The sequence below is a fragment of the Zingiber officinale genome, chromosome 8A (assembly GCF_018446385.1).
Source record: "Zingiber officinale cultivar Zhangliang chromosome 8A, Zo_v1.1, whole genome shotgun sequence".
Lineage (NCBI taxonomy): Eukaryota > Viridiplantae > Streptophyta > Magnoliopsida > Zingiberales > Zingiberaceae > Zingiber > Zingiber officinale.
The window spans coordinates 49885776-49898089 of NC_056000.1; the positions used below are offsets into that span (position 1 = coordinate 49885776).

Genomic DNA, 12314 nt, shown 5'->3' on the forward strand with positions numbered 1-12314 from the left:
GGGTCTCCCTGCAAGTATTCGATCACTCTTGATTTGCTTTGGGTCTCTCTTCAACTTCATTCAAGGTCACCCCACATGACATCCGGTCTGGACCATGACTCTGATACCATTTATCATGTCTAAAAGAATTCACATATCTCTATAATGGTATGATATTATTCACTTTGAATCTAAACTCTCATGGTTTTATTTTTTCACTCTACATAGAAAACTTCATGTTGGATCAAGATCGCGCTAGAGGGGGGGAGTGAATAGCGCTCGTGGCTTTCATGCATTTCGGATTTGCAAAACAATGAGTAATACAGCGGAAAAATAAATGCAATATAGAAAGACACAAGTAGTTACTTGGTTCGAAGCCTAGGGTGACTCCTACTCCAAGGTCCGCGATCGTTGATTGCTTTTGGTGGGCAACAATTATAATATCACAAATTTGATACAATAAAGGATTACAATTAACAGTAATAAAATATACTGACGACAAAAAGATTGATGAAATCGAAGTGTCGGGTCGTCGGGAACTTGCTGTAGCTTTGTCAGAACTTTCTCGTTAGCAGTTGGATGCAGAAAGGTTGCTTGTAAATAGATAAAAAAAAAACTACTGCTCGAACCCTCCTTAAATAGCATGCTTGAGGCACCTCAAAGCCCTTCCAAGGCGCCTAAAACCTGCCAAGTCAGCTGCGTGGATGAATGCTGAATTCTTCGTCTCTGATCCACTTGAAGGCGCCTCCATGGACAGTCCAAGGCGCCTCTAAGCAGTCTGAGGTGCCTCCATATCATTTGAGGCACCTCCAACTCTGTTGTGCGCAGACTTCAACTCCTTTGCACCCGAGGCGCCTCCAAGCTCCATGGAGGCGCCTCAGACACTGTTCATCCGAGGGAAAACCTTGTTCTCTCATACTTGCAAGACATGTTAGTCCAAAAAACACAAACATATTATGTAAAACAAAGTTAGCACATATAATTACGATAAACAAAATACTTTGACAGTCTCTGGACTGTCCGGTTATGATTTCGGATTTTTGACCGGAAACCCTAGGTCGAACCGACACCAAGAGTTCCCTCCGCGGGGAACGCGCCCTCACCTACTCCACTCAGGAGAGCATACCTGATGCCAGAACGATCCTCCAGACCGACTGTACTTTTCGCCTAGGGTTACCACCCCTTATGACCTAGGGTTACCACCCCCTAAGGGTTTTCTCCACCTAGGGTTACCTCCTCCTAGGACCTAAGGTTACCCCCCCTTAGGATTTCTCCTCCACCTAAGGTTACCACCCCCTAGGACCTCGGGTTACCACCCCTTAGAATTTTTCCTCCACCTAGGGTTACCTCCCCCTAGGACCTAAGGTTACCGCCCTTAGGATTTTCCACCTGCCTAACCGTAGTTAGGACTTTCCTACAAACTCATTCAAGCACATTAAATAATAATTAAACTTAATTTTGAATCCCTTTTTCCATTATCAAAACTAAGGTTTGATCATCGGATGCTTCCCGCACCAACACTTCATACCAATGGAGATATCTTCATTCTTTTTAAATCCATAATCTTTTTCATGTGTTTCTAATGTGGGATTTTGATTATATTCCCAACATTTAGGAGACACGCTATAAATCAGAATATTATCAAAGTACACCACAACAGGCCTACCAATAAATGGCTGCAACAACTGATTCATCACTAGTATGAAAGTCTTAGGGACATTAGACAATTCAAAAGGCATCCCAAGCCATCATACAATCCTTCCCTAGTCTTAAAGGTTGTCTTCCACTCACTTCCATGCCTGATATGAATTTGATAGTACCCACTCTTCAAATTCAATTTAGTATACACAGTAGATCCACTAATCTGGTCAAACAAATCATCTAATCGAGGAATGGGAAAATGGTACCTGATAGTGATTTTATTGATGACTCTGCTATCCGTATACATATGCCAAGAGTCATCCTTCTTTGATATTAAAGGGTAGGTACAATACTAGGGCTTATGCTCTCTCTTATATGATCCTTAACTTATAATTCTTCAACCTATCACCGTAGCTCCTCATGCTCGCGTGGGCTCATCTTGTAATGTGCTCTATTCGGCAATGTTGCTCTAGGCTCCAAATCAATATGATATTGAATATCACGCAAAGGAGACACTTCGCTTAGTAGCTCTTTGGGAAAAGCTCACTAAATTCATCAATGAGCGAAGCCATAGATTCTGGAATAGTGCTGAATTCGAACACTTCCTTTCCCATCAACATATACCCCTTTTTTGCTTGCAGCAACTCCTCATCGAATTGAGCCCGAGACAATAAAGTCGTAGCTTCTCCTGTAGGTTTCAAACCTTCCATCGACTGTCTACAAGGTAGGAGCACAATTTTAATTCCTTCAAACACAAAACTGTGAGTATTGGCATGCCCATCATGATGCACACCTCTATCATACTGCACAGTCTACTTAATAGCAAATGACAAGCATTCATCGTTATAACATCACACCAAATAACATCCTTATATTTTAGACCAATAGAAAATGGAACAAGTTCCCTCTGAGATATAGCTACTTCACCCCCTTCTTAAGCTACGCCAATTTATAGCGTTTAGGGTGGCTCTCAATCTAGATATTTTGTTTCAGCACAGATTTAGCGGACACAATATTTTGACAGCTTCCTACATCGATTACAAAGTGACATACCTTACCCAAGATGGTACAAGTCGACTGAAAAATATTACTTCATAGCCAATCTTTGTCTGCTACCACCTTCGGTGTTAAACAGGAGCATTATACCACTAAAACCATCTCGACATCTCCCTCCATTAGTATTTCATTTTTGGCTTCTTCGTCAAACATTGGATCTCCCATGATCTTTGCTTCTTCCTCTTCATAATCTTCATTGTCAATAAACAATGCTTTCTTTCTTGACTCCTTTTTACACTTTGACTGTGTGTGTCTAATCTCTCCACAATTGAAACACTTTAAGCCACCAATTTTACCACTACCTCTATTAAATTGTGCACTATCTTTATTGTCTCCCACATCACTACCACTTCTAATAGTCCTTGTCCTCAGACCCCCCCCCCCCCACTAGCAACGTTTGTAAGAAAAATTTCACTATTTCGGCATGCATATTTTTCTACAATCAACATCCTCTGGTGTACCATAGATATAGAAATAGGATTAAACATATTAACAATGTCTTGGATCTGGTATTTCAAACCCCCAATATACAACGACACCAATTGTTCTTTCATCTTATGTATTTTGTTCCTTACAATGAGATACAAAAAAATTAGAGGTGTATTCTTCCACTGATCGGGTACCTTACTTTAGATTCTACAACCTTTGATACATCAATCGCTGAAAACCATATGGAGAAAATATCTCTAGCATGAGTTTCTTCATCTTCTTCCAGTTGATAATTTTGGCCTTACCCAATTTGCTTTGGGTCAATTTTAGTTGTTGAGGCCACACCATCGCTCTTCCGTGCAATCTGGTTGCGTCTAAGGGTACACATTTATCTTCAAGCACATCTTTGAAATCCAGGATTTCCTCCACAGAGGCCAATCAATCCAAGAACTCCTCAGATTGTAAACTACCATGAAACTCAAGGATTTCATCAGTTCTCATCCTTATCTCCCAGCGCTTGCGATCCTCCTTGACTATCGCTTTGCATTGCCTGTGGGGGACCTCCTCTTCATAAGTTTCCTTCTCCTCTCTATCATCTATTTTCAAATCCAAGTTGGTCCAATGATGGTGTCAGACTAGATTTCTTTTATTGTGGTTTTCAAATATCATTGTCATCCTTTCCACAACCAATTCCATCTATTCACCAAAAGCTTCATCCGTTCGCCAATAACTCAAACCTGGTGCTCTATATTTCATTTGTACACGTTGTTGATGTTGTTAATGCATTGATGTCTTCTTGACGGCATGACTCCACAAAATTGACTTGACTTTGATATCAAAATAACACAGTGGATAACTATGGATTCTCTTGATTCGTGCACGAATACCGAAAGTTACTATCGAATCTATTGATTTATGCACAAATACCAAAGTGACTTTTTATAACCTATTGATTTGAAGGGGAATACTAGGAGATAGGAAAAACACTAATTTCCAAATAGGAGATGACAACTAAAAATAATATTAATCAAAACTATCCTCAAAACATAAAACATTATATTTATATAGACCCTATATCATAAGACTCAAAGAAAGGAAAGAAATACTCATACATGGAACTTAATTAATTTATATATTTTACAAAAAAGAAAAGAAATGTTACCAAAAATTTTTTTCTTAACAATAACAAATATAGATCTTTGAATTCTGCACGTGTGGTCACTCACATAACCTGATTCTGAGTCTCGAATTAAAAGTTATGATTTTCGAAAGATTGCGATGTCGAATCCACATCATGTGCCCAACCCAATGGGTTGTTTTAATTTACCTAATAATAGACAACTAAAAGTTATTAAAACAACTAAAAAATAATTATATAATAATTTTGGTAAAACAAATAAAAAAGACACACCTCTAAAAGATAATTTAGTTGTTTTAATTATAGTTCCAAAATAGTTAAACAACTAAAAAATAATTATATAATAATTTTGGTAAAAAGGGTTAAATAATTATTTTTAACTCAATTTTAAATATATAAATTCATTTAATAGTTTTAGTCTACGATTAAATGCCCTACCTTTAAATGTAAATGTAATACTCTTGGTTATGTTTAGGCCCGTACGAACTAGAGTGGGGTGAATAGTTTCAATCTCTTCTCAGTTTTACTTTGTGCTCATCGTTTGAATGTATAGTAGAAACCTTGATTCAAACTTGACTATACTTGGATTGTACTTGGTATCCACCTCCTTGAGGTGACTAATCGAAGGGTCAACACTAGCTATCACGTCCACTATGAACACTCTCCTTCTCAAAAATTTTCAAGAGGTGGAGAAGTCTCGTACAAGCTTGTTCTTATAAGAACACAATAAGAAATGCAAACAAGATTGCAAAAGAAATCAAAAATGACTTTATAATGAAGAACCATGCTTTACTTGCTCTTTTCTTTCGTTGAATTTCCTCTTGGTAGTAGTAAATGCAATAACACTTTTACCCCCGAACCCTCAAGAATCGGCAATTTTAAATCTTCATGAGATCTCTTTTTTCTAGGGTTGCTTTTGGGTTAATGTATGCTTCTCAATTGATTGACCTTATCCCTAATTGATTGTCACGTCATTTCTGACTATTCAAACCAGTATAACAACATATTTCACCTGGCCAATCGATTGGTGACTCATACCAATTGATTACCAGCTTCTAATCGATTAAGTAAATCGATTCTGAAGCCTTCTGTCCTCTTGAGAAAGCATTGTCAATCAATTAGTCCAATCAATTGTCAAGGCTGAATCGATTGGACCAATCTATTTGGCAGACTTCTGTTTCCTTGAGAAACTTCTGCCAATCGATTGCTTCAATAGATTTTGGACTCTACTGTGCTCCTGAGATAACACAACCAATCGATAGACTCAATCGATTGCTATAAGCTAATCGATCACCATGATCGATTTAGAAAGCTTTTATGCTTTCCAGAATAGGCTCCCAATCGATTGAACCAATCGATTACTTTGGGCCAATTGATTACACTAATCAATTGATCAACCATTAACTCTAAATTCAAGTTTAGGGTTCTTTTGCCCAATATCTAATCAACTTGACCTATTGAGATTTCCTTGTTGCCTAGCATCCAGTCAACCTTGACTTTTTTAAGCTTTTTCACAAAGTGTCTAGTCCTTCTTGACCCACTTAGATTTTTTCTCTTGACAACCTTCCCATTAGACTTTCGATCACTATGTATTTGATCCTCCTTGATCCATTTGGACTTTTTCCCTTGTTAACTTTCCATTAAACTTCTTATTACCAAGTGTCTAGTCCTTTTTCACCCACTTAGATTTTTCCCTTGCCAACCTTCCTATTGGACTTCTGATAACTAAGTATCTGATCCTTCTTGACCCAATTATACTTTTCCCTTGCCAACCTTCCTATTGGACTTCTGATAACTAAGTATATGATCCTTCTTGACCCAATTAGACTTTTCCCTTGCCAACCTTTCCGGTGGACTTTAGATCACCAAGTGTCTAGTCCTCCATAGCCCACTTGAATTTTCCTCTTGTAACTTTCCGTTGGACTTCCGATCACTATCAAGTATCTGGTCATATTTTATTTCTCTCTCACATATTGTCAAACATCGAAACACAAACTCGAACCAACCCGAGTTTGGTCAATTTGGTCAACCTTGACCCGATGTTGATTGCACTAACAATCTCCCCTTTTTTAATATTTGACAATATATTAAATTAAGCTAACTCATTAGCCTAACTTCTTTCTCCTCATACCAAACAATGAATGAGATTTTCCTAACTTAAAAATTTATATTCTCCCCCTTTGACATGCATAAAAAATCTTCTCCAAAGATTCATTCCTTTTATCCTTTAAACATTACAATGGAGGTTCCTTACCTTTCATTGCCTCCCATGCTCAACTTTGAGCATACATCCATCATCCTTCTTTCAAATCCAAACCATGCCTTTAAGGTGAGCCTCCCCCTCAAAGCATGCCCTATCTTCATTATTATACTAACAATGATTTAAAGTTCTAAAACCTTTAGAAAATCCCAAAGTTCAAATCATGAGATTAAAAATTCAACCTTGAATTTAAACCTTCTCTTCAATTCCATATTAGTTCCCTTTAACCATCCATTTTTGTTTTTTATAAAAAAAATTATCCTTAAATACTTTCCAAGTATTTTAGAGGGTTAGAGATAGTTAAGTTACTTAAACGCCACTTAACCGACTGAAATAAAACCATTTCAGCCAAACACAGCAGCTACCAATTGATTGGTATCAGTTACCAATCGATTCCAACTTGTGTTAATCAATTGGTGTTAGCTGCCAATATATTACCTCACAATGGTTTGTCTGATTTTCATATTCAATTTCAAATCAAAATTTAGAAATATATAAATAATTCTAAGATTTTTAAAAAATCATGAAATTTCATATAGATATTATTTATATCAAATACTATCACGAAAAATAGTTTTATATGAAAATACATCTTATTTTAAAGAATGACATAGAATTAAAAATCATTGAAAACTTCAATGTTTTACTTTAACTTTGTATTTTACTAATCAATGGTAATTCTTATCAACAAATAGATTTCACCAAAATTTTCTAAAGTATTTTTAAAATCATTTTTAAAACTAATTTCCAACCATGATATATGAACTAAATGCACATAATTTGCACATTAGCTTTCGCCATGATTGGCCTTCACAAAATCTATGTATTTTGATGAAATAAAACTCAAATAAATCTTGAGTTTTGCTTATCCTCCTAACACCTTACTTGTATCTAATGTGTCTCAATACAAATACAAGTTAACTCTATAGTTCTTGTAAGATGTATAAATTGATTTTTCCCAAACTAAAGGATCATGTGCCCCCTATATATATTAGTTGATGTGCCTGTGAGTATGAAGATTAGTAGTTTGTTGGGTATCAATGTAGTACTGTTACCTAAGGCGGAGCATATTAGAGATGAGAGAGCACAGTTTGAGGATATCTTGCATATCTTGAATACACTAGATGCTATATATGGGCTGACTATGTATGTATAATATCTATATACTACAGAGGCCAATACATCGACCAACATTATGCATATTGGTATAGGAGGTGGTCTAGGAGCATGGATAGATGGTTACTTGTTGTTGTCTGATAGATTAGCTACCGGTGCCAAATGATATTTCAGAGGATACGTAGACTGCCACCTACATGTGGTGGGCTCGATTGATTAGTTAATTGATTGTTTGTTTGTGATTTGTATGATCGACAGTGATTTGTATGTTTGTATGCTCAATCATTTTGTTATGAGATTAATATCCATGAGAGTATGTATGTATAATTTGTTGGTGCAAGATTCACCAGAATCAAACTTATATTTTGATATTATCAAAGGTTCAAGTTAAGTCTTGTTATTATATGATGAATTGAACAAACGTGCATGATGCTCAACTTGGAAAGTACTAGTTGAGGCTAGGCAAGAGAAAGTTCTAGTTGCAGCTAGGCGAGGAAAATCTTAGTAGATCAGGGAAACTATGAAGGAAGTCCAGATGGGTCATGTGGACCTAACATCTAGCAAGTGAATTCGATGGCTCTAGAGGATCCGATATCGAATTAAGAGGAATCCCTAACAAACTGATCTGATGCTAAGTGATTAAAGTCTAAACAAGTCTGGAAGACTCGATGTTTGATAGGTGAGTGAAGTAAGCTCTTGGAGGGAGTGCAGTTAGGTCTTGTCCTAATAGGAACAAACCTTAGGTGCTGATCCAACTGAAGAAACCAGGAGGTTTCTAAGTCGAGATCAAGACAGTCCTAACTATCATACTACTCATGCATATTCATATCGATCTAACTTTGTTTTACAGGACTACTATTACTACTACTGTGCTAACTTTGTTTTACAGATAAACAAAGTTCTGGGTTGATCGAGAGTTTGGTCGACTAAACGTATGGTTAAGTCGACTAATCCGGCCAACGTGGCACAAATCAAATTGAAGTCCAAACCAATTTGGTATAATACAGTGCTATCAGGCGACGAATAAAAATTATCGGTTGATTGATACTTAAAAGGAAATGACAAAAGATCATATCACAACAAAGCAAATTTGGTGTACAATTGGATCCTTCAACTGATCAATGAGATTCGTCGACCAATCCACATTTGTTAAGCGATTCTGGATCAGATTGGATCACATAGAAAAGGTATACTCAGGTTCCGTCGATGGATCAAGTTTATAAGTTGACCGAACACAGGAAATCATGGGATTGGATAGATCAAATCAGAGCAAACAAGGAAAGATACGATGTTCAGTCGAAGTATAGAAGGTTCTGTTGATTGAAAGGTTCGAACAACGGAATGGTAGTTTAGTCAACAAACTTATATTTTGATATTGTCAAAGGTTTAAGTCAAGTCTTGTTATTATCTGATAAATTGAACAAGCGTGCATGATAGTCAACTTGGAAAGTACTAGTCGAGGCTAGGCAAGGGAAAGTTCTAGTTGCGGCTGGGCAAGAAAAATCTTAGCAGATCAAGAAAACTAGGAAGGAAGTCCAGATGGCTCATGTGAACCTAACATCTAGCAAGTGAATTCGGTAGGTATAAAGGATCCGATATCGAATTAAGAGGAATCCCTAACAGACCGATCCGATGCTAAGTGATTAAAGTCTAAACAAGTCTGAAAGACCCGATATTTGATAGGTGAGTGAGGTAAGCTCCTGGAGGGAGTGCAATTAGGTCTTGTCCTAATAGGAACAAACCTTAGGCGCTAATTCAACTAAAGAAACCAAAAGGTTTCTAAGTTGAGATCAAGACAATCCTAACTATTATACTACTCATGCATATTCATATTGATCTAACTTTGTTTTACAGGAATACTATTACTACTACTGTGCTAACTTTGTTTTACAGATAAACAAAGTTTCGGGTTGATCGAGAGTTTGGTCGACTGAACGTGTGGTTGAGTCGACTAATCCGGCCAACGTGGTACAAATCATATTGAAGTCCAAACCAATATGTATAATACAATGCTATTGGGCGATGAATAAAAATTATCGGTCGACTGATACTTAAAAGGGAATGACAAAAGATCATATCACAATAAAGCAAATTTGGTGTACAGTTGGATCTGTCGACTGATCAGTGAGATCCGTCGACCAATCCACATTTGTTAAGCGATTCTGGATCGGATTGGATCACACAGAAAAGGTATACTCAAGTTCTGTCGATGGATCAAGTTTATAAGTTGGTCGAACACAAGAAATCATGGGATTGGACGGATTGAATCAAAGCAAACAAGGAAAGACACGATGTTCAGTCGAAGGATAGAAGGTTCTGTTGACTGAAAGGTTCGAACAACGGAATGGTGAATCAGTCAACAAAACAATGTCTATAAAAAAAGACCTCGATCAGGGTTCGAGCCGAGTACTCAATTCATTTTCATTCAATCTCTTACTGCACTCACTCACTACTTATGCAAGATCTTCCATCATTATTGTCGATATATTTACATTATTGCTTGCATTCATTCTATAAGGAGATTTGTATTATTATTATTATTATTATTCTCCTCATTCAAATATTTAGTAAATTGACTAACGAAAATGATCAAAATAGTGAGATTTAGAGTAATAGTCATGAAGCAAGTAAAAAAAAATATACATTCTTGTTTTTATTTTTTTATTTTCACTATATTTAAAAATAAAAAATAAAACCAACAAGATTGATCCCTCTCTATTCACATATATATATATATAACTAGTATATATGAAAAATTCAGATTCTCTGAAAAATGTCTCCTTTTTTAATTTTATTTTCTTTTACCCTCACCCACGGAATAGTGTACTGACTTGCGCAGCCAAGTAACTGCCAGCCTTGTTATCTTCTCCGCCCTCTCACAAAGCACATTCTGATGCATCACGGAGACCAAGAACCGACGCGTTAGCGAGCGCCTCGATCCTCAACACGCGGCTCGTTGGTGACCCTCCAAGCTGTAAGAGACCATCGATCGAGCCACGATTAATTTCTGGCGTCAAAATCCAGCGCTTACGACGAGGTAATTATTGCCGTCAGAGCGAGAAAGAGAGAAGGAGAGAGAGAGAAGTGTTGGGATTGGGGAAAGTGGGGGAAGGAAGCAAAAGCTGAGAATGGAAAGAGAAGGCCAGCCAGAGAATTAAGCGCAGTGAATGAATGGGAAACCGAGGCCGCAGCAGCCGCAGCAGCACCGCCATCCCCTTGGCGGCGTCGCAGTAGATGCTGCAGCTGCCTCCTTTTCTTATCTCCTTAAACGACAACTACTGTTCCTCTTCGTCTTGGAATCGAAGCGTGATAAAAGTTGCAGATCAGAGAGAGGCGAAGCCGGCGCGTCGACTGCCTGACTGCTGCCTGCCTCTCTCCCTCCCTCGGAGTCCCTCGCTGGTAGCCGGGGTAAAAACGACGACAGCAGAGAGTGGCTTTCACGCTTTACCACTCCGAGGGAATTAGGTAAAACAAAGCCACGGATTGAATTCGTAATTAAGCAAGCGGAGGGGCCGGGGAAGAACACAGCTAGCGCTTTAATTTATTAAGCATGGCGTCCGGATTCCCTTTTGGCGGCGGCAGAGGAGACGGCGGCGGGATCCCTCCGGCGGAGTCCTTCTTCCTTTATGGCGGCCGCGGCGGAGGAAGCCGGAGAGACCCTGAAATCGGCGGTAGTGGTTACACCCGCGGATTCGAGCTGACGTGGCAGCAGCAGCAGATCGGGCAGCAGCAGCAGCACTACTCGGCGGCGGTGGGGTTCCCCGGCGACCTCCCTCTCGTCGCGGGCCTCCGCTCTGAGGCTGGCAGAGGCAGCGTCGGAGGAGGGCATAGCTGCCAGGATTGCGGCAACCAGGCCAAGAAGGACTGCTCCCACCTCCGTTGCCGCACCTGCTGCAAGAGCCGCGGCTTCCAGTGCGCCACCCACGTGAAGAGCACGTGGGTCCCCGCCTCCAAGCGCCGAGAGCGTCAGCTGCAGCTCGCCGCCGCCTCCGCCGGAGAGTCCTCCAAGCGCTCCAGGGACATCGTCGTCGCCGCTACTACCACTACCACGTATGGTACTGCAGCTTCTCTCACTCCGAATCCAAAAACGAAATAGCCATGAAAATTGAAAAAAATAAAATAAAATAAAATAAAAACAAATCGTGCTAACTTCAATAACTACTCTACTAATAAAATTAAATGGCAGGAGGAGGAAGTCAAAATCACGATCTGTTTCCGGCGGAGGTGAACGCGGAGGCGATGTTCCGGTGCGTGCGCGTGAGTCCTGTGGACGAGGCGGAGGAGGAGTTCGCGTACCAGACCACGGTCAGCATCGCCGGCCACGTGTTCAAGGGCGTGCTCTACGACCACGGCGCCGCAGGCCCCGGCGATCTCCCCTCCTCCTCCTCCTCCCGCTACCAATTACTCACCCACGGCGAGGACTCGTCCTCTCCTACCGCCACCGGCGCCGCCCCCACCGCCAACGCCAGCGCCAACGACGCCGCAAACACCGCCGCCACCGCAGAGCTGCTGGAGCCGTATCCGACGCCGCTGAGCGCCTTCGTCGCCGGCACACCATTCTTCCCGCACCAGCGATACAGGCCTAGCTAATCGATCAACTCCCGTAGTCCATGAATTAATGCGTGTAATCGAGAACATGCTATCTTGAATAACTCCATGACCGAAATCTACTTACTGCTCTCCTATCATTTCCCA

At 39.7% G+C, this 12314-nt stretch overlaps 1 protein-coding gene across 2 annotated transcripts; it reads left to right on the forward strand.

Annotated features, from left to right (window-relative positions):
• Positions 1 to 10541: 10541 nt before the first annotated feature.
• On the forward strand, positions 10542 to 12314 carry LOC122011494 (protein SHI RELATED SEQUENCE 1-like). 2 transcript variants are annotated; one of them, XM_042567886.1, is made up of 2 exons: positions 10542 to 11669; positions 11806 to 12314. In XM_042567886.1, the coding sequence occupies exons 1-2, from the start codon at positions 11170 to 11172 to the stop codon at positions 12203 to 12205; spliced, it is 900 nt and encodes a 299-aa protein (XP_042423820.1). In that variant the 5' UTR covers positions 10542 to 11169; the 3' UTR covers positions 12206 to 12314. The 2 variants fall into 2 exon arrangements, with proteins under 2 accessions (XP_042423820.1, XP_042423819.1); XM_042567885.1 differs by having other exon boundaries at positions 10624 to 11674.